At 36.5% G+C, this 22,760-nt stretch overlaps 1 protein-coding gene across 1 annotated transcript in view; it reads right to left on the bottom strand.

Annotated features, from left to right (window-relative positions):
- Positions 1–22,760, bottom strand: part of LOC150075187 (serine hydroxymethyltransferase, mitochondrial-like) — a 140,339-nt gene that overhangs the window by 17,618 nt on the left and 99,961 nt on the right. The window contains exons 8-9 of the mRNA XM_090389091.1: positions 20,228–20,390; positions 10,549–10,648 (exon numbers count right to left, since the gene is read on the bottom strand). Of these exons, the coding sequence (XP_090245217.1) occupies positions 10,549–10,648; positions 20,228–20,390 (263 nt within the window). The remainder of the gene's footprint in view (positions 1–10,548; positions 10,649–20,227; positions 20,391–22,760) is intronic.

Below are 22,760 nucleotides of genomic sequence, written 5' to 3'. Positions count from 1 at the left end.
TGATCCAAGCCCGAGGCGGGAATCGAACCCGCGACCTTTGGGTTGCCGGGCAGGTACTTTACCCACTCGGCTAGCCCGGTCGGCGGAAAGTTAAACTGAGAGAATATGGTAAGGATGGTGGCAATGGTTCAATAATGGCTATCTCAGACATTGGGCTCAATGAGAAGGTGCATTGACACATTGCAGGATGAAGCTATTCTTCAAGTTTGGACCATCTGGAAAAAGATGCTCCTGCAACATTTTAGTAGGTTTTCTTCCTGTTATAGTAGACAGGATATATCATAAAATATAAAACATTTATTTTTTTTTTTTTTAATTTATTTATTTTTTTTTTTTTTTTGCTGATGGCAAAACCCAAAAACTTTTTTGGTGGTGGTAAGTATATCCATTTTAATTTTGGTTTGACTCAAAAGAAAATCAACTTTATCTTCAATCCCTTTGACACACTTTTGCTAACACTATTATTTTCAGATAATCATGAAAAATAACATGCACATAACTAACAGAAATGCACTCATATGGGTTGCAATTTCCTGTGCTGTGGCACATCTGTTATTCATTACGATTACCTCTATAAATTATGATCAGACACCATCCACTGCCGTTTTTGACTGTCCAATATGTAGTCTATCTTTGAAAAAATGTTCTTCCCATTTGCACTTCCTACTTCATCCATAAACTACTCTGGCAAAGCTATGTCCTAGCACACACAAGTTTACCATGAATGTACTGTGATATAAGATTTGCCAGAAGGCATAGTTCATAGATTAGCCAGGAAGTTCAATTGTTTGGAAGTGAATACCACTGTCCCAAAGTAAACTTTAGGACAACAATCTTCATAATTTTTTAAGCAAGAGCCACTTTGGCAAAAGTCTTTTAAATATGAGTCACATTAATTATTAAATAACTTACTGCTGCTTAATGACATAATTTTACAGAATGACTGCATATTACAAAACTTTAATTGGAATGCTAATATTTAATGTTTTTTTTGTTTTTGTTTTTTATGTTGTTATCTAATACATGCCAGCATGATACACCAGTTCTACTTGGTTCTCATATGTGGATGCCACAATTCATAAAAATGCATCCAAATTTTTAATCAGTAATGGCCATAACATTCTGTAAAACTCTTTTAAAAGTTTTTTTTTGAAATTCAACAACTGGTATGCTTTCAACTTAATTTACAAAAGTAAACCCTGTAAACTTATTAAATGGAACAGCATTTTAACCAAATTTGAGTACTGCTTAGTATATCATTTGTACCTTTCTATGCAATTCTCTCATAATCAAAATTAGTGGTAGGCCTCTGTAGCCGAGTGGTCAGGAGTGGGAGTGCAGAAGCATACGCTCTTTGAGTAGACCGGGGTTCAAGTCCCCGACTGCTAAATATGGTCGATCTGCCAACCCGCACTGGACCAGTGTGGCAGATTATGGTCCATTTCCCTCAACATGAATTGTTGAGGAGGCTTTCCATCCTGCAGTGGGTTGATAATAGCTGGAGTTTACTTTTTTTACTTGCTGAATAAATCAGCTGGTTAGATGATTTTCCCAATGTTTGAAAGCAATGAATGACTTAGAGGCAGTGATTTTCAATTTCATGCTTGCATTTTAATAAATTAATAAAATAAGATTTAAAATTAAAATTAAAATTAAATTAATAAAATAAGATGAATAAAGTCCATTCTTGTATAAAATGAATGAAGTGGTTGAGGAAAGGACAACTATAGAATGTCAGTGAGGCAGTGAGTATCCTTTCAGACAAATTTATCATAAATTACATAATTGACTAGAAGAGAATATTCAGAAGGGAAAAACTCTGGAGAACCAGTGAAATGATATGTCTCCTTTACTGGACTAAAGCTCTCACAAACTGAAATGATTTTTGAAAATAAACAACCCAATGGAGTGGAACAGGGTTGTGTGACCTATATGAAGAAAATAGCAAAATATACCTAAGAAAATGTAAAAGAAAATTTAGCTGCCAATGGCACATCTCCTCAGGGAAAGCTACAAGGAATTCCAGCAGGTGAAGGAAGAACATAGTGTTCAAAATAAAAAATATATTCAATAACTGTCTAATCCAATGGCTAGGTCTTCTCCATGGAAAAAGAGGGGAGAGGGGGGAAAAAACTCCTCTGATAATCAGTGTAGCCAGCTGCATTTGTTTCCCAAAGGAAACAACTTGTGTCTATGGAAGCATGTGTTCAGTGCGATGATTTGAATGTCTGCAAGATGAAAAACCCATACACCACTATTCAAGACAAGCTAACTTTAATCTTGTGAGAAAACGGCTGAGAAATATCCTAGATATCAGCAAACAAATGAAGGGCAGTAAAGCCACTATACTATCACAGAGGACAAACAGCACAAAAGAAAGAAAGAAAAAAAAGATGAAATTTAAACACTTTCTCATAATAAAATATTAATTATGAAAGGGTCAGGAGCTATATAACAGTGAATACTGAAAAAAAAAAAAAAAAAGAAAAAAAAAGCAAATTGTTTTTATCAAAATGCTTGCCTACGAGTTAGTCGGTCATAATGGATCTTTTTTCCAGTCACATAGCTCCCTGAGGAGCTGTTGGGGCCACCAACAAATTCCTCCAACTACATCGATTGTGTGCTATACGAGCAGCATCACAAAGTGTCATGCCCAGAAGTTCACTGATCCCATCCTTCCACCTAGTTGCAGGTCTTCCTTTGCACCTCTTTCCCTCGGTTTTTCCTTCCATTATATTCTTCAACAGAAAGTTTTCCATTCTTACTATATGACCAAAAAACTTGAATTTTCTTTTGTTGATGCTATGAAGAAATTGAGGCTTGCCAATTTTATTCAATACCCACTCATATGTTCTTCAATATAAGTAAGAAATACACAGTATTCTCCTGTAACACCACATTTCAAATGCCTCAGTTTTCTTCCTGTCAACTCTCAGATTCCATCCTTCACATCCATAAGTGGCAACTGGAAAAATTAACGAATCAATGATTCTCAGTTTCGTCTTTAGGGACAGGTCATGATCTCTCCATAATTTTATCAGATCAGCGACCAATGTTTTAGCAATTGCCTGTCGTCTCTTTACATTGTTTGAGCAGTCACTATTTTTATTTATTCTTGACCCTAAGTAATCAAATTCATCAACTTCTTCGATATCTTGCCCATTAACCTTCACCTTACTGGAATCAAGATTATCACCAATAACCATAATTTTAGTTTTACACACATTCAGAAACAATCCTTTTTTCTTACTTGCTTCACATACTCTCCTCAGAGTTTCTCTTAGAATTACAAATTAGCACAGTATCATCTGCATAATGAAGGTTGTTTATCTTCAGTCCTCCAATTTTTATGCCAGTCTCTAAATCTTCCAAAGCTTCACGCATGACATCTTCGGCATAAAGATTAAAAAAGGTGCAGTGACAAAATACAGCCCTGCCTGACACCGTTACCTATTGTGAAAAAGTCTGTTTCCCGTGTTGGTTCTCACAGTTCCTTCCTGTTCCTGGTACAGTAGCTTAATCAGCTGAATTATGTGGATTGGGAAACCCATAATAGTCATCGTTTCCCATAGTTTCTCATGTTGAACACAATCAAATGCTTTTGCATAATCTATAAAACACAAAACGACTGGAACATTGAATTCTTTGCATTTTTCTATAATCAGTCGTAGGCTTAAGATCTGATCTCTGGTTCCTCTACCTCTTCTGAAACCTGCTTGCTCTTCTGGCATTTCTTCAAATTTTCTTGAGATTCTGTTCAATGTGATTTTAAGAAGAATCTTGCTAGCATGAGAAATTAGGCTAATAGTCCTGTAATTTGGCAAATTTTCAGATTTTTTTTAAGGGGATGAAAATTGATTTCTTCCAATCTGATGGCCACTGTCCCATTTCCCAAATTTTACAATCATTTTATAAAAAATCTCGGCAGCCGTCACACCTGTAGCTTTAATCAATTCCACTGGGATTTCATCAATTCCAGGTGACTTGCCACACAGTTCTCTGATAGCTTTTTCGACTTCTTCCTTCAGTGGAACTGGTTCATGATCACACTCTTGAAAAGAGGGTGGCAGATCATTAGTGCCAGCAGGTGCTCGGAAGAGCTGCTCACAGTATTCTTTCCACCTTCCTTTGACTGTTCTCATCTGTTAAAATTTCCCCTTTGGAGTCCTTAATTACATTAAATTTTGGTCGGAACTTTTGTCTTAAGGACTTAATTACATCATACACCTTTTTAGTGTTGTTTCGTTTGTTGTAGTATTCGATTTCTTTACACTTTCGATTGATATAATCTCACTGAGTCATCAAATGGCTTAAACAGCATTTGATGACTTTGCTTAGTTCCTGATACTCTTTGTTTCCTTGTACACCCTGGGCTTTTGCAGTTCTTCTCTGTTCAATAAGTTTAAAAGTGGCTTCTGTAATCCAAGGCTTCCTGATGTTTGACCTTTCTCTAATATGTCTATTTGCTGAATCCTTAATAATGCTTTTTATATTTTCCCACATTTCCTCAAGCAGCATATCATCATCTAGTTCTAACAGAGCTTGAAAACGATTGCCTGTTTCAAGCATATAATCGTTTGGAATATTTTCTACATCCAATCGTCTAAGGAAAACTTTATTCATGATATTTTTCAGCTTCAGCCTGAGAATCATGTGGAGTAGCTGATGATCACTGCCACAATCTGCTCCAGGAAGTGTTTTTGCTGTGATTACACCAGAACGCCACCTTTGATGCATGTGGATATAATCAATCTGATTCCTTGTTTTATGATCAGGAGATTTCCATGTGTAGAGCCTTCTCGGGTGCTGCTGAAAGCAGGTTTTACATATGACAAGACTGTTCTCAGATGACAAAATTCAATTAAACTTTCATCCCGCTCATTTGTTGTTGTTGTTTGGTTTTTAGGAGCATTAGCAACTAAGGCCATATTGCTCCGGGAATATGCGGTGGTCATTCCATGACCTTTCCGCATCCTCCGTATTTGGTGGTGACGAGCTCGAACCCCGGTCTAATCAAGAAGCGTGTGCTATGCACTGCTGCTCCTTCCCACCTGGCTACGGAGGCGCCTCCCCGCTCATTTCTAGTGCCAAGACCAAACCTACCACATTCTGGACTAGAAGAAACTGTCTTGCCTACTTTTGCATTAAAATCACCCATGAGTATTATCAAAACATCCTTTTTTGGGACCAGATCAAGAGCTGACTGGAGATTTTCATAAGAAACATCCATATCTTCGTCCGTGAATGTTGATGTCGGTGCATATGCAACTAAAACTGAGATTTACTGGCTGGCTCTGAAGTCTAACCATCATCATTCTACTATTCATAGGATTGTATCAAAGAAGCAACCCTGAACATTCCTTATTCAAAATGGCAGCAACACCATGTTCTTTTACTTGGTCACTTCCAGAAAAAATAACCACCAAAAATCCATTTTCAGTTTTGAAATGACTCTATTCTGTCCACATGACTTTGTTTGCTCCTAAAATGTCAATTTTATACCTATCCATTTCATTGATGACGATATCCATCTTGCCTTCTTTTAAATTTTATATTTATATTTTTAATTTTTATATTTTTTGTTGTGGTCTCTGTGGCATCAGATAATGTGGTGGCATGCCATTGCCTACCACATGGCCAATTTTGAAAGGGATACCAAGACATTTATCCAAAACATTAGATGAAACATAAAAATTAATTGGGTATTATGGAACTATATTAAAAAAATAATAATAATAAATAAAAGAAAGTGCAAACACTTAAATCCAAAACAGAATGGATACAATGTGACATGAAGTCACAATCTATCAAACTAGCAGAACTGTTTCAGATTCATAACGTGTTGCTGCTGCTTTTTACAGTCCCACAAATGCTGTATGGAAGTGCAGTCTGGTGATTTTAAGGATTATGGAAGAGAAGTGACTATCTCACTTAGAAAGAAAAACCATCTTCTTATAAGGACCAGGGTATGTCTGCCAGGGGCAAAGATTGATGACGTTGTAGAGCAGATATCATCTTTTAAGGGCACAAAAGGTGATATAGTTGTACACGTGGGCACTAACGATATCAAGAGTAGGAGACCGGCAGAATTGCTTAACAAGTACAGGTCACTGTTGAAAAAAAGCCGTGAAATAGGGTTGAATTTGAAAGTGTCTGCAATTCTTCCCAGACACGATAGGAGGGAGTATATGATGAGAGCCTTGTCGATCAATTCGGCCCTGGAAAGATTGTGCAAGGCTCAAGGGGTAGAATTTTTTTCAGCCTGGACTGTACTTGTTAACAGGAGGGATTGCTTCTACAGGGATGGGATACACTTAAATAGAAAGGGTGCAAGAATATTTGCTGATGCTATCGAGGCAGTGTTAGGTGGGTCGGAAAACTGCTAGCTTGGGGGGATACAAAGACAAATAGATTAACAGTAGCCACTGGCAGAGGTGAAAGAGATTCTTGCACTGCTTCTATTGGAATGAGCAGAAGCCTGAAAAACAAGATTCAGGATATTTCAGAGACTGCTGGGAGTCATTGCGGTACAAGTAAACACATGGGTTGTGTTAGGGTAGCTAAGAATAGAAATAGGTGCATGTATACTTGCGTGTACACCAATGCTAGGAGTTTAGTAAATAAATTTGATGAATTTGAGGTATTGCTCAAAACATCAAAGGCAGATATTGTTGGGATATCAGAGACTTGGTGTCACACAGATATAAGGAATGCAGAACTGGAATTTGGGGAGTACAACGTCTACAGAAAAGATAGACTGGATAGGAAGGGAGGAGAAGTTATGCTATTAGTTAAGAAATACATAAAATCCAAGGAAGTGAAGCCAGTGGACATCGCTGGACAGTGCAGTGTCGAGTCAGTTTGGTGTGACATAAGCATTGGGAGGTCAAAATTGAGAGTAGGAGTGTGCTATAGGCCTAATGACTCTGATGAGTATAATAAGAAACTGTACAGGGAAATAGAGTGGGCCAGTAAATCAGAGAGTCTTATAATGGGAGATTTTAATTTCCCAGATATTGACTGGAATTTGTGGGCTGGTCACTCACACACTAGCAAAGCTTTTGTGGATTTATTGGATGATTGTTTTCTACATCAGCATGTTCGGGAGGCAACTAGAGGGAGGAATACTCTTGATTTGATTATCAGCAGTGATTCTTCATGCATTAAGAATCTGCAGATAAATGAACCACTAGGTGGCAGTGATCACAGTATGCTGAAGTGGGATTTACTCAAAGAGGTAACTACCATTAGGGGTAAAGGGAAGGGTTATTGCTTTCGTAAAGGCGACTACGATGGACTGACACAGTATTTAAATTCTATACAGTGGGACCAACTGATGATGTTACCAACAGCAAATGCAAAATGGGAAGCATTCAAAGAACTTATCTTGGAAGCTACTAGACTTTACATACCAACTAAGAAATATTGTTCAAGGTTTAGGCCTAAATGGATGTCAGATGAACTGATGAGGCATATGGCAGAGAAGAAACATGCATGGGATACATACAAATTAACACATGACACAGAAGCCTATGATAGATACAAGTTGATCTGTAACCAAGTTACAAAGGAGGTTAGGCAGGCGAAGGCAGATTACGAGAAATCTTTGGTAAGGGATGCAAAGAAAAACAGCAAAGAGTTCTTTACTTATGTAAACTCTAGAAGGAAGGGGATGAATCAGATTGGTCCACTTGATATCGATGGGTCAACTGTTGATGATCCTGCTCAGGTAGCTAACAAACTAAATGAATATTTTGCATCGACATTCACACATGAGGAGTTATTTAGCGAGGGGAAAGCCAGAGGTGTCTTCAACTCTAGCAGTAAGCTAGAGAATCTTGTAATAACTGAGAGTAAAGTGGAGGAGAAATTGTTGAAGATAAACACAAGAAAGGCAACTGGGGTGGATGGGATCTATCCAGTTATATTAAAGGAGGCAGCAAAGGAAGTAAGCAAACCCTTAGCCATAATTATGAGAGCTTCCTTGGACTCAGGGGAGGTACCCACAGACTGGAGATGTGCAAATGTGACCCCAATTCACAAAGGAGGATAAAAGCTGACACAAGCAATTATAGACCTGTGAGTTTAACTTCTGTTCCAGGAAAATTAATGGAGGCACTAGTTAAAGAAGCACTGCAGGATCATTTAGACAAGACTTCAGTTATAGCTCGGACACAGCATGGTTTTGTTAAGGGGAAGTCTTGCCTGACCAATTTGATTGGATACTATGATGCAGTCACAAAGGAACTGGATGCAGGGAATAACTTTGATATTATATACTTGGATCTTAGAAAGGCTTTTGATACTGTTGCACATGGAAGACTGCTGCACAAATTGGAGCAGTGTAACATTGGAGGCAAATTGCTGCTGTGGGTAAAGGGGTGGCTGAGGGGGAAAAGACAGAGTGATAATCAATGGATACTGCTCGTCGTGGACTAATGTTATCAGTGGAGTCCCTCAGGGCTCAGTGTTGGGTCCATTATTGTTTTCTGTATTCATAAATGATATTGATGATGGTATATCAAGCTTAATGTCGAAGTTTGCAGACGATACAAAGGTAGGCAGGGTTGTCAAGGACACTACTGACACTATGTTGCTGCAACAGGATCTGGAAAGGTTGAGCAGATGGGCTGAGAGGTGGCAAATGAAGTTTAACATTGACAAATGTAAAGTACTACACATGGGGAACAGCAACCCCAGAGCAACGTATCAACTCTGTGGTGCTACACTGACAGTGGTAGAGAATGAAAGGGACCTGGGGGTGGTTGTGCAGGCAGATATGAAGTTCTCTGAGCAGTGCAGACGGGCTGCAAGAGTAGCTCATGGTGTATTGTCAATGATATATAGGAATTTTTCTAGCAGGGATAAGGAGGTGATTATTCCCTTGTATAAGGCAATGGTCAGGCCACACGTAGAGTACTGTATACAGGCCTGGAGGCTTCATTTCAAGAAGGATGTAGAGCTGCTGGAACGAGTACAGAGAAGGGCAACAAGATTAGTGAATGGAACAAAGGGGTGCTCTTACGAAGAAAGGCTTAAGATTTGCAAATTACAGTGTCTGGAGACTAGGCACCAGCGAGGTGATCTGATAGAGGTGTATAAAGCATTGAATGGTTTGAGCATGCTCAATGCTGATGGGATTCTTCCTCTCGCTTAGAATAATCACCTGAGAGGGCATAAATTCAAATTGAGGAAAGACAGATGTAGGATAGACGTGCGGAAATTTGCCTTTAGCCAGCGAGTGGTTGGTTGGTGGAACAGACTTCCATCCCTTGTCGTGGAAGTTGATAGCCTAAATAAGTTTAAGGCTCAGCTGGACAGGTATTTTGAACGAACAGAGGGGTGAAGTGGGAGTGGGTTTTTTTTTTTTTTTTGGCTGATGCTGCATAAGCTTGCTTTCTTGCATCAAATGCCTCTACTAATGCTAATGCTAAAAAAGACCCCTTCCAGCAGAGAAAAATATTGCATTACGAGTGAATATGTATCTCACATCATATGGAACCAGGCATTCAGGACTGCAGTCACATACAAACAGCAGTTCATCAAGAACATAGTGAAGGATACACAAGTCCTCCTTCACAAGGAAGAAAAATCTGTAATAACCCACAAGGGAAGTCTGCTTCCTCTTCCAGGGATCAGCTAACCTTGAGCCTAACTGAAGAGGCCTTTAAGAATTCTTCCAGTTACTGATGGGATATGAACCCAGACTTCTCTAAGTGAATGATAAGTGATAAGTGAAGAATTACCAGATCATAAGACACATTTCCATGTCCTTAGGCCTCCCTACACAGTGGTATAAGAAACAAGGAGCTCGAGTGTTATGAGCAGTTTGTACAAAATAACCCAACATATCACTCGCTCTACAAAGTTTACTTTGTACTGTTTTTAATAATACAGAATGCTTAAGGTGCACATGGTACTCTATATGCAGTTAGTCCACTTTGTTATTCATCCAGTTTTCCTTGCAACACAGACTAATAACATCTTCAGATAGGATCCCAACTATAATTTTCCTTTTATTTTGCCTCTTTTCTATTCTTTCCTTGCTTAAAATTATGTTTCAAGACAGTTTCGCCATGACAGATGAGAACCAGTAATTACACACCCATTCGAAATTACTGCAGTCTTCCATGCAGCCACAGCTCACTTACATAAATACTCAACTAAAGGAATGCCAGGAAGAGATTAGTTTATTCCATGTAATGGTCATAATGTGTGAGATCCATACTTGGCATATGAGCACAGTTAGTGTACCATGGTGCTGTCATTTTTCTGCACACTATCCTTGTATACTTTTATTAACAAATACAAAATGAATAAAATAAACTGTTCAAACTATAAAATGAATCAATTCTCTTTCATAAACAGACTCATCCAGAAGGAAATATTGTGACTTTAATGAATGAATACTAAATTCATGCAACAATATTCATTATTTATCTAATGTTGGGCCCAAAAAAAGAATTACAGAGAAGCTGAGCCAACAGATATTTTTAATACTAGGAAACTAAAAACAAATAGGGTGTTAAATAGATGTAACTATCTTACCTGATACTAAAGAGTACCCTTTGTCTAAAAGAGCTTTAGCCATTGCTTTTGCATTTTTTAAAACTTGTTCCTGGTATGCTCTGAATTGTGGAGTTTTAGCCTAAAGTTAATAACACTACATTAAAATCTCAAATAATGATAGAATATACCTTCTAAATTTAAATATTTTTACCCAGAATGTTTATAACTATCATGTTTTAAAGTATTTTGAATACAATGCAGTAAACTTTCATTATTCCAGCTCCACTGGGACCTTAATTGGGATACTAAAAATGAAAAATCCAGATGCAGAGAAATTATACCTATAACATGGCACTCTACATATAAATTAACCCAAGTTCCTATCAACTGAAATTAATTACTGTATTTAGTCTTCAAATAATAAAAAGCCACATAAAAACTGTATTATTCCTTTGCTTTCTCTATTAGAATTCAGATAGAGATCAAAGTACCCTCTGAAAGTCTGAGCTTAAACCATTCACATAAAATGATGTCCAAGTTTTCCCGCCATGATTTGCACAGTATACATCTTCTATCCAATGTCTTTTTAGCATCGGGGACTGCCACCTCAGAGACTAAAAAGATGCTAAATTAAACTCCATTAAGTTTTGTTTTTGTGCTTTAATGTCACAACTGTTACTGAACTAAGATAATATTCTCTCATAAGAATTTTCTTGTTATGCTCCTTTGCCAGCTTACTTATTACTGTATGTCTAGTTTTTAGACTATCATTAGTAGGAACATACTTCTAAATTTGCAAGCCTTAAACAAAATCTCTACACATGGATCCCTACAGAGGGAAGTCCAGGAAAAAAACGATTCCCAAAACAATTTTTATTAGGGTAATTCATAGGTAGGGTGTCAGGCTGTATGTATAACCTCTCCTTATCCAGATTATTCATTTTTTCCAGTCAATTTAAGGTCCCAATGCAGCTGGAAAAATGGAAGTTTTTGGTATTATATTCAAATTATTTTAAAACAAACAGGTTAAGGGCCATCAAGGGACCCTAGACAACTGTCTAAATTTCCTAGGCATAAATGCACTCCTGATAATTAGCACTGCACTTTATTCACATTCATAGTAGATGGGATAGGAATTATGACAACTACCTTCTGGCAAAAAAAATAAAAAATAAACAATACTTTCCATATGGTACAACTGATCAGCGAGACTCATGGACCAGCACTGAACAATGTGCACGGTCACCACTACAGGCCACTTGTGGGACAACAAAACTAATGAGACGTGAATTGAACAATTATTTAAATATTTACAGATATCTCAAATACAGCAGACCCTCGATTTACCGGGATTGGATTAACTGGGACACTTCAAGACTCCAAAGTAAAAAAAAAAAAAAAAAAAAAAATATCCACTGAAAATTATAAAATTTAAGTAATAAATATAAATAGAATAAGTACCACCACGGGATGTTTTGCAAGTTGTAAATAAGCGACAAGAAGTGGCGTTATAAGTTGTGATTGGGAGATGAATGTACCTATTATCCCGAAACCCCCACTGTCTTCACACCCGCCACTCAAAAAAAAAAAACAATAGAAAGAAAACAAATGTTTAGTTTTAGTGCGTCACGTTTACAATGTCGATAAAACAGGATTGTTCTGGAAATGTCTTCTATCAAAAATTTTGGCTTTTGAAACCGAGATAAAAGCTCCAGGGCATAAAATGCAAAAGCAAAGATTGACAGTTACTGGCTGTGCTAATGCTGCCAGGTCTCATTCTTTGAAACTCTGCATAACTGGAATGGCAGCCACAGGCTTTCTAGAGTATTTCAATATTAAATTTACCTGTTGATTACTAAAATAACTCAGCCTGGATACACAGGGAGATATTTTCCAGTTGGTTTAGAACTAAATTTGTGCCTTCAGTGCATCAACATCTGGTATCACTGGGCTTGCCACAGAAAGCTGTCCTGCTGTTAGACAATGCATCAAAATTCTAAAAAGAAAAAAATTCTAAAATCAGACTATGGAAATATTTTCATCAAATACTTATCCCCCAACATAACAGCATTAATACAACCTATGGATCAAGGTGTCATCCAACAAATGAAAGCAATTTATCACAGAAATTTATTTCTCAGGTTAGTGGAAGAAAATGATTGTGATTTATTGACATTTCGGAAAACCTGACTGTATTAGATGCGATTTACAAAGTTTAAGCAGCATGGAAATCAATAAAAAGCATAATCTTAAAGAGGTCTTGGTGTAAAATTTTACTGGGAAATGACAAAGGATCCCTAGGATTTGAAGAAACTGTGAAGCAGAAATGTTATGAAATTTGCAACAAATTGGGGGGTGCGGGGATGTCAATGCACAATCAATTCATGACAGGCTAAATTCTGACAAAGATTTAGCTGGCCATGAAGCACTAAATGATGAAGAAATTTTACATCATGTAACGACTACTATACCACCACTAAATAATGATGGTGAACCTGAAGAAGAGTTGATATTGTCACAAAAATTTAGCCACAGTGTTGCTTTAAACCATGCAGAAGCACTTCTTGACAACCTGGAGCAGCAAGACAATAGTGTTCTGTCAGAATAAATTGTTAAGAAATATTCGTAGCACCATTCGTCAAAAAGTAGCAAAAGGAAAGAAACAATCTTCTACAATTTCGTATTTTTCTAAGTGAATTGGCTTTCGATTATCTCTCCTATTTTCCTTAAAAATTAAAATATAATGTTAAAAACAAAACACGTTTTAAAGATATCAACAGACTAAGTTAAAACAAAACTACAGTATTGTGAAAATTATTGTGCACCCCTGTCGGCAGCCTTTGGCGACCAATGTGAGCATACACCATTACCTATAGCAGCATTTCCCAAACTTTAATAGTCACGAAACACTTTTCATCTCACAACATATTGACGGAACACTTATGAAACACAAGTTTAGCGAGAGCCAAAGAAGTGTTCCTAATATTTTATTACATATGGTGCACTGTGCATCAGGAGCATCTTTATTTGCAACACATGTAAAGCCGAAATTCAAATAACTGTCATTATACTTTCGTTTTAGTCTTTTATTAGTTGGTTCCTGTTTTTTCACTTCAGATTTCTGGGAAACAAAAGGCTGAGATTGTTCATTCTCACTTTGAAGTGTAACAATATTGTGTTCGTTTTCATCGACCACAGTTGCACTAATAAAAGTATTTTGCTTCTCGTTTTAAAGTTCCTTTTTTCAACCACCAGTCCATGGTCACATATTTTAATGATAACATTTCGAAATACTAATAATTATCAAAAAAATATATATATACAAGGAAGAAAGTGAGTTTGGTTATGATATCGTTTCGCTTCCTCCTCTCCTTTAACCCATGTACTCCAGGCTAAATCGCATACAAATGCTATACTAGATCACCACATTGCTACTTTTTTTGTAGGTGTCATTACCTCTACGCATACTTCTCTATGCAAAGCCTGCCAAAATAAAGTGTTCTGCGGTCTATTTGATTATTAGTTTATGCCAGTATATTAATAACTGAAAAAAAAAAAATGTTAAATATTATAATGATACAAAAGTGGTGTATGCTACAAATATGCAAAATTTATTTATTTATTATTATTTTTTTAAATTATTAATTACGATTTTTTGCGGAACACTAGTTCCGCAGAACACAGTTTGAGTAACGCTGACCTATAGGTATGTTTTTATACCTATGCACACATCATATTGGACATGTGAGTAGTGTGGTGTGTGGCAAGTTTTTTCATTTTTTATCTATTGGCACATTTTTTAGATACATTGCTGAACATTTTTCATTAACTGGGATTTTATTTTTACCATCTATCCTGAAAAATTGAGAGTCTATTGTAGCAAATTTGTATCTGGATTAAAAATGGAGTAGATATTGTGTAAAACCAGATAGCTGACAGTCATGTATATGAAAGTTTACTATAAATTTAAATATGGGTTACCAAATATTTATTTTGGTCACCTTCTGGGTAAGAATGATGCTCTTTAACGATGAATTCAAAATTTGATCGAAGAAGAGGCTTAGCAAGTTGAAAGAGTGACAATAAAAGGAGGTTCAAAAATGTGAATTCATAAATGGGTAGCTATACTATAATCTACCCAGTATGAACCTTGACTTTACTTGGAGATATAAATTAAATAGCACATTTCTTGTCTTGAGGGATATATTTAAAAATATATCCCTCAGCATAACAGGTCAATTTATAAAACACTAATGGCCACATTTATGCTGACAACTAACTAGCATACAAATAGCTGTTTATTAATAAATTTAAAAATAAGATGTATATAAAATAAGAAAGAAGCTTATTTAGAGCTTAGAAGAGCATTCATACATATTGACAACTTCATATCATTAAATAATAAAATTTGGCTGAATATATTTATTATCAGCCAGAAAAAATATACAATTCACATAAGGCTATTTTTGTGAATTGTATATTTTTGGCCGTGGGTGTGGCTGTTTGCCACACACCCACAGCCAAAATGGTATGTTATTCTAGGATTACTCTTATCCAAAAGGCGCCTCCGTAGCCAGGTGGAAAGGAGCAGCAGTGCGTAGCACACGCTTCTTGATTAGACCGAGGTTCGAGCTCGTCACCACCAAATACGGAAGATGTGGAAAGGTCAGGGAATGACCACGCATATCCCGGAGCAATATGGCCTTAGTTGCTAATGCTCCTAAAAACCAAACAACAAACAGTTATCCAAATGCAGTACCTTGCATTTTTCTACATTGTTAAACCTCAATTGCTATTTTTAGCCCATCTGCTTAGTTTATCTATCTCTCTTTGAAGTAGCATACCCTGATTAATGCCATTAACCATTCTACCTGCCGTGTATCATCAACAAACTTAGACATCAAACTTGAAATACAATACCTACATCAATATCAAAAACAATAAAGGGCCCCCAAAACTGAATTCTCTGGTACTCCACTAATAACATCATTTCCTAAAGAGCAGTAGCCATTAATAACCACTTTGTCTTCTGCCACTCAACCATTCCTTTATCCACAGCAGTAATTTTCTCCACTTCGTACTGTAGTCTTTTGTGTGGAACAGCATAAAAGGCTTTTACTGAAATCTAAGTTTATTATGTCAAAATTCTTTGCATCGAGTTTCGTCATGACAACCACCTCTTAGTAAATAATCAGATTTGTCAAACATGAGCTCCTTTTAAAAATCCATGTTGTGATCCATTCATGACTTTAATTATCTACTTTCTTATCTTCCCTGCAGAGAAGTTAAATTACACATTTGCATATTTCAAATCTAAGAGATTTCCCCTAAATATATGCTCTCATTATTACAGCTAAAAGTTTGATTAATTCTTTTGCTGCTCCTTTTAATATACATTATAATTAAGTAGATTCCACCAGCCCCAGATCCTCGTTCACTTTAAGCTGAATCACTTTTTTCTCCCCATTTCCTTTCAGTTATCATAAAATAATTTAACTCCCAATCAGAATTAGACTAACATCTGAATGTATGCTCCATCTCTGAAAACTTCAGAAATGATTGTAGTTGTTAAATATTAATTCAGTCAGCCAGCAACTTAATATTTATGCCATTCATGTGAAGTGGGCCAATATGATTCATCAGTTTCTTTCTAGTGTTAACAGATGCAAAGAATTCCTTGCTACTTTACTTTGAGCAAAAGGGTAATTTGTACTTACTATAGAACTCTGCTTCCCCTGATAAATTGTAATCATCACATGCATTTTTCTTCTCTGCCTCTAAACTTATAGGAGCCTCTATGATTACCTCCATGAATGCTCCCTATCTGGGTGGTCAATAGCATGTTAAAAAATCCATTTGTATTTTTAACATCAGATGATCCACTGAAAAGAGTTTAAAAATGTCTGAGCTCATTATAATAATCTTTTCAAAAAAGAAAATCCTTCCTTTCACTTCAAACCATATTTATTTCTATGAATACAACCCTCATCAGTACACTATAATCACTGTAGCTTAATGGTTTCTAAGTAAAGAAAACATCTGATTATTAATACATGATTTATCATGTATTAATAATCAGATAAAGAATATTTCTTCCTCTTGTTGCTCTCTAACATGTTGGTATGGAACAGTCATCTAGAAAAATTCAGAAAAATCCTACTACTGAGTAAGCTAACAACTCATGAGTTCCAACCAATAACAGGAAAATTAAAATCCCCACAATAAGCCATTTTGATTTGCTTGCCCATTCCATTTGTCTGCATAGTTATAATTGTCACAATCATTTGTGCATTTGTGTCTATAAACTTACTTCTGCACTTATTCTTGTTTTCCCATTCCTAGTCACATCAGACTAACTCAATATTACACAGGCAATCCATGTTTGCTGGAGGTATTATTTCATATTTTATGTGCTTCTTAACCAAAACCATAATTTCCCCTCCAAGATACGATGGGGGGATTATGCATAACCCCCCCCACATTGTTCAAGTCTCTCCTTTCTGTACATCAGTGACACTATGTTTCTGATATTCCTATAATGTCAGCATTTGAAATTTAAAAATAATACTCAAAATTTATCTGCTATACTTCTAGCATTAGTATATAATGAAAGTAACTGTGTACCTGTTTATGTTTTTAGTAACTATCACAGCCGATATAATTGCTAATCCCATGTGAATCCCCAGCAGGCATTGTAATCTCTCCCATTTCCCAGGTTACTGCATGTCCTAATAGAAATGATGCAAAAATGAATTTCAACCGTTTATGGCTGCCATTAAAATAGTGGCTTGTGTATTTTGCCAAACTAGCAATTTTCCAAACCACCTAGCTTTGCATTGACAGCATCAGCAAGCATTCTCATTCCCCTTCTTATCAAGTGTATCCAATGTATCCCATTAAACAGTCCCTTTTATTAACACTTAACAAAAGGGAAAACAGGCCATACTGAGAAAAATTCTATTACATGGGCCTTGCATCATCTTTCTAGGGCTGTCAAACTGTATCCTATCATACCCTGGCAAAGTTACAGATATTTAAAATTCAATTCTAACTCTCAGCTTTTAAGTAACAGTTAAGTGACATCTTAAATTGCCTATGCTTAAAATCATTTGTACTTTATAATTAAAGTGTTTTGAAACCTCCTGCATATTAATGTGTGCTTAAAAAATAAGAAACAGGTCATGGATTGCAATTATTACTAATACAGTCCATTCCCGTTATTTGGGACACATCGGGACTAGTGCATTTTGGCCCGATTAAGCGGCTGCCCCAATTAACTGAAGTTTCACGTAAATAGTTAAAAATACAATGTACCCCCCTTTACAATTAGTTCACTGTACAATCAAATCACGTTACGACGAACTCACCATAGTAAAGTACCGTTCACTATACGATGTGTAGTAAGCGCCAGTCATTGTGATCACGTTTGTGAACTGAATTTTAATTATATTAAACAGCGATTCTAATTAGAGAAAATATGAGGATTATTATCCACAGGCTATAAAAGTAAAGATATATTAAGCACAAATTTACCCTTTATTACCTTACCAATTAAAAAATTGAATGATACGTGAAAATCGGAAGAATTAAATGATACGTGATAACTGGAATAATTAATACGTACTGTAATATGTACATACAAACTAGTTGACATTTCTGTTCACTGACATTTGTGGGTGGGGGTTAAAATTTAAAACAGTAAAAAGATAAGCAATCAATAACAAAGAACATGGCACACACAAATTGCAAGTAACACAATACACGCAAGTGAGAACGGAGTAATTAATTAAAAAAAAAAAAAAAAAAAAAAGTAAATTGCAGCCATTATCAACCCACTGCAGGATGGAAGCCTCCTCAACAATTCATGCTGAGGGAAATGGACCATAATCTGCCATGCTGGTCCAGTGCGGGTTGGCAGATCGACCGTATTTAGCAGTCAGGGGCTTGAACCCCGGTCTACTCAAAGAGCGTGTGCCACTGCACTCCCGCTCCTGACCACTTGGCTACGAGTTACAAAGCTTTAAAAATAGGAATGAAGAGAAGATCTGAAAATAAATTTTTTTATATGATTGAAGATTTCATGGAAGTGTAAACTCATTTCACCATAATAACCCACAAAATTCCAGCTGTCGGTATTATCGCAAATTCAGTAAGATTGAGTTTACTGTCCGTTCATGATAGATTGCACTAACAGAAAAGCCCAATAAACAGGTGACTGCTAATTGTTTTTGTTTTATGGTTGTGACCTCCAGAATTTCGACTGAACCACGTGGTACCGTTGGAGACAATCGTAGGGTAATTTCCAGTGCTGCGGTCTCCTGCCCCGATTAAACGGTATGCTGTCCCAATTAAGCGAAGTAAACCCTGGCTATTTTCTTGACTGGTTTCTGTTTTTTAAGATTTGCCCCAAATAATCGTCTGCCCCGATTAACCGGTGGCCCAAATATCCGGAATCCACTGTATAAGGATATGAAAAGGTAGCAATTTTCTTTGTAATTGTAACGTTTAAAGTGTTACAATCATAAAGAATTTCTGGTGTATTTATGCAGGACAGATTGACCTTTTTGTTGAGTTACAATAGCTACACATTTGTTGTCATTATCACAGCCCATATAATACAATGGCTTGACAATGCGATTATTCCTTTTGTTGAGACAAAAGAGAATGGGCCAACAGTGCAACCCAAGTACAGCCTAAGCATACTGTGACTGTGAGCATAGCATGGCTGACAGTCAAGATCAGATGTAATACCACTACCACCCTGGTAGGGGTGGCAGTGTCATGACAAATAGGCCACAATTGGTCACATGGCACTGAAGTTTGATAACAGTGCAAAGGAATATATTAAAATGCACAGCATGTTGGACTCTGTTGCAGATAGTGTATAGCAGCAGATGAATACTGGATTCCACTCATCAGCTAAAAACAAGCAGCTTTGGATACACTGAAATACAGGAACAAGTGGACATATGAGATATGGAAAGAGTTCACCCAGTCCAACAAATCTTGGTCCCAATTGTTCCATGTTGATGGCAGGATTAGGGTATGGCAACTGCAGCATGAATCAAAGGACCCATCATGCCAAGTATCAAAACTGCAGGCTGGTAGTGGAAGTATGATGTTGTACGGAGTGTTTTTGTGACACATATTAGGTCTTCTGATACTGGTTGCTGAATGTTATAGCATGTCTGACCACAGCTGCTGACCAAGTACTTCCCTTTACACTCACAGTTTATTCATTTGGCACTGGTTACTTCAAGCAGAATAATGCACCATGTCACAAGGCACAGATTGTTTGTAACCAGTTCCAGGAGTATGAGGATGACTTTAATCGAGTTTTTACGCTACTATAGGCAATCAATCAAGCTTTTTTTTTTTTTTCCTTAAATTTTGTTCTTCATATTATTCTCAGTGCCTTGTTTCTTGTGCAGACTATTTTTGTTGAAGTCAGTCTAAAATTAAGTTGAACAAATTATATACAGTTTCCTGTGAAATCAGTTAAGGAACAGGCATACCAGAAAGAGGCTGTGATAGACTTAAAACAATTCTGTCTGTAAGACTGAAATTTATATGGCATTAAATTTTTACATTACATTTGTTGATTAAAACTAAATATAAGTGAACAAAATAACCTAAATTGTGACACATTTCATAAATTTTTACTTTCTCTCATATGACCACCTTGTTATTAACATCACTAACACAGCTATCTGCCTACCTGTTTTAAAGCCACAGCTACAGAAGCAATTCCATGATTATGTGGACCTCCTTGAAGGCTTGGAAAAACTGCAAAATCAATTTGCTGTTGGAAATTGTACTTGATTTCTTTTCCATGTTTGTCAATTCCCTTTATGCCTTTTCGATAAAATATCATACCTGCTCTAATTAAAATAGAGATAATTTATACAATAAGCAATACAAAATTTTTATACAGTTGAAGCACAAGGCATTATCTACTGAATGCAGGCCTTATTCTCTATTTATGCTAATCATTATATTATATAATGGCACAATTAAAAAAAGCACAGCGAAGTCTCTTAACAGATCATTCGAAAATTGCTTAATATCTATGAATTACCACAATTTGCCTGAATATAAGCTCCGACCGCCAAAATTATATGGTCTTAAAAAAAAAAAATTAAGCACCTATCTAGTTGTGCTTCTTATGTAGCAAAATAACATAGTACTGGCAGGAATTGAACTTTTTAAAGAATTTTTTTTTTTTTTTTGGTTACCTTTGTGGTAATGTTTTTCACCGAAGTGCAAGGCTGTTTCATTGAATAAATCTTCTGCACCAACCAATACCGACTGCAAGGTAAATCTATTGCAGTTGGTAATGTTTAATGTCATTAATTAAATAACTAAAGGCATTAAAAATGAGTAAGTGACAGGCAAACCAACATGCTGAGCAACGTGGTGGTTTGCAGACGTTCAGCAAACGTGTTGATGAACGTCCTCTGAAAGGACCTAAACATGGCAAAAAAAAAAAAAAACCTGCTACTACTCCAAATGCCCATCAGCTTTTCTGTTATTAGTCATGTCCACACGACAACTATTTTTAAGTGTACATCACAAGCACAGAGTCCTTTAGTTTTCACAATTCTTGTTTCAGTGTGGTTACCCACATATATAAGTAATTTGTACCACAGCACTAACGTATCCTTTATTTATGGACTTATTCAAAACACATTACTAGGTAGGATTAGCATTGCATATGTGCATTATTAAAATAATGCACATATGCAATGCTAATCCTACTTCACCATCAGACTCGCATTGTAACACTCATAAATGTAGAATACTGAACTATTCAGAATACTTGAAAAATAAATTAGTTCAGAGGCAAAATTGTAGAGATTTTATCTTCAAAATCATTGAATCAGACCAACACAACACTGTTCAATCAAAATTCTGTGTACAACAATCAGAACAAGCAAGCAAGTTTCATGTTACTCGTAATTACATACATTACTTAAAACATTCATTTAGATTTTTGGATCAGTGAGTGAGAGGCTCTAATAATATCAAAAAATTAGGTATGATACATTTTCATTATGATTCTATTAGATGATAATGACGATTCAAATTGAGCTTGCATCAACATAACATGTAATCTGTTAATATTATTATTATTACAGTAAAGATTTTTAATTAATTAAATTAATCAGTGTTGGGCCCATTGTTGTTTTGTATATTTATCAATGATATTGATGAAGGTATATCAGGTTTAATGTCCAAGTTTGCAGTTGATACAAAGGTTGGCAGGGTTGTTAATGACAGTAAAAACAGTATGCTACTCAAACTGGATCTAGATAAGTTGGGCAAATGGGCTGACAAGTGGCAACTGAAGTTTAACATTGACAAATGCAAAGTACTGCATATGGATAGCAATAACCGAAGAGAAATATACCAACTGTGTGGTACTACACTCAGGGAAGTAGAAAGTGAAAAAGACATGGGGTAATTGTGCAGTCAAATATGAAGTTTGCTGAGCAGTGTAGATGGGCTGCTAGGGCAGGTCATGGAGTATTGTCAATGATATATAGGAATAATGCTAGCAGGGACAGGGAAGTGATTATCCTGTTATACAAGGCAATGGTCAGGCCACACTTAGAGTGTATGTACAGATCTGGAGGCCTCATTTTAGGAAGGATGTAGAGTTGCTAGAATGAGTACAAAGAAGGGCAACAAGATTGGTGAAGGGGAACAAAGATGTGCTCTTACCAAGAAAGGCTTAAGTTCTGTTGTTGTTTGGTTTTTTTTTTTAGGGGTATTAGCAACTAAGGCCATATTGCTCCGGGGATATGCAGTGGTAATTTCCTGACCTTTTCACATCCTCCGTATTTGGTGGTCATGGGCTTGAACTCCAGTCTAATCAAGAAGCGTGTGCTACGCACTGCTGCTCCTGCCCACCTGGCTACGGAGGCACCAGGCTTAAGTTCTGCAAATTGCAATGCCTGGAGAGTAGGCACCTGCAAGGTGATCTGACTGAGGTGCATAAGGCCTTGAATGGGTTGAGCAAGCCGAATGCTGATGGGATTCTTCCTCTTGCTCAGATTAAGAACCCGAGGGAGCACAGATTCAAATAAATTTAAGGCTGGACGGGCATTTGGAATGAATGGAGGGGTGAAATGGGAGGGGTGTTTTTGACTGATGCCGTATATAAGCTTGCTTTCTTGCATTGTATGCCTCTACTAATGCTAAAGAAGCTAAATCATCATATCTCGGTCGTATCAATGAACTATGTATAT

The sequence above is a fragment of the Mastigoproctus giganteus genome, chromosome 14 (genome assembly GCF_048544385.1).
Source record: "Mastigoproctus giganteus isolate SK-2022 chromosome 14, ASM4854438v1, whole genome shotgun sequence".
Classification (NCBI taxonomy): domain Eukaryota; kingdom Metazoa; phylum Arthropoda; class Arachnida; order Uropygi; family Thelyphonidae; genus Mastigoproctus; species Mastigoproctus giganteus.
This window is presented reverse-complemented; position numbering and strand designations above follow the sequence as displayed.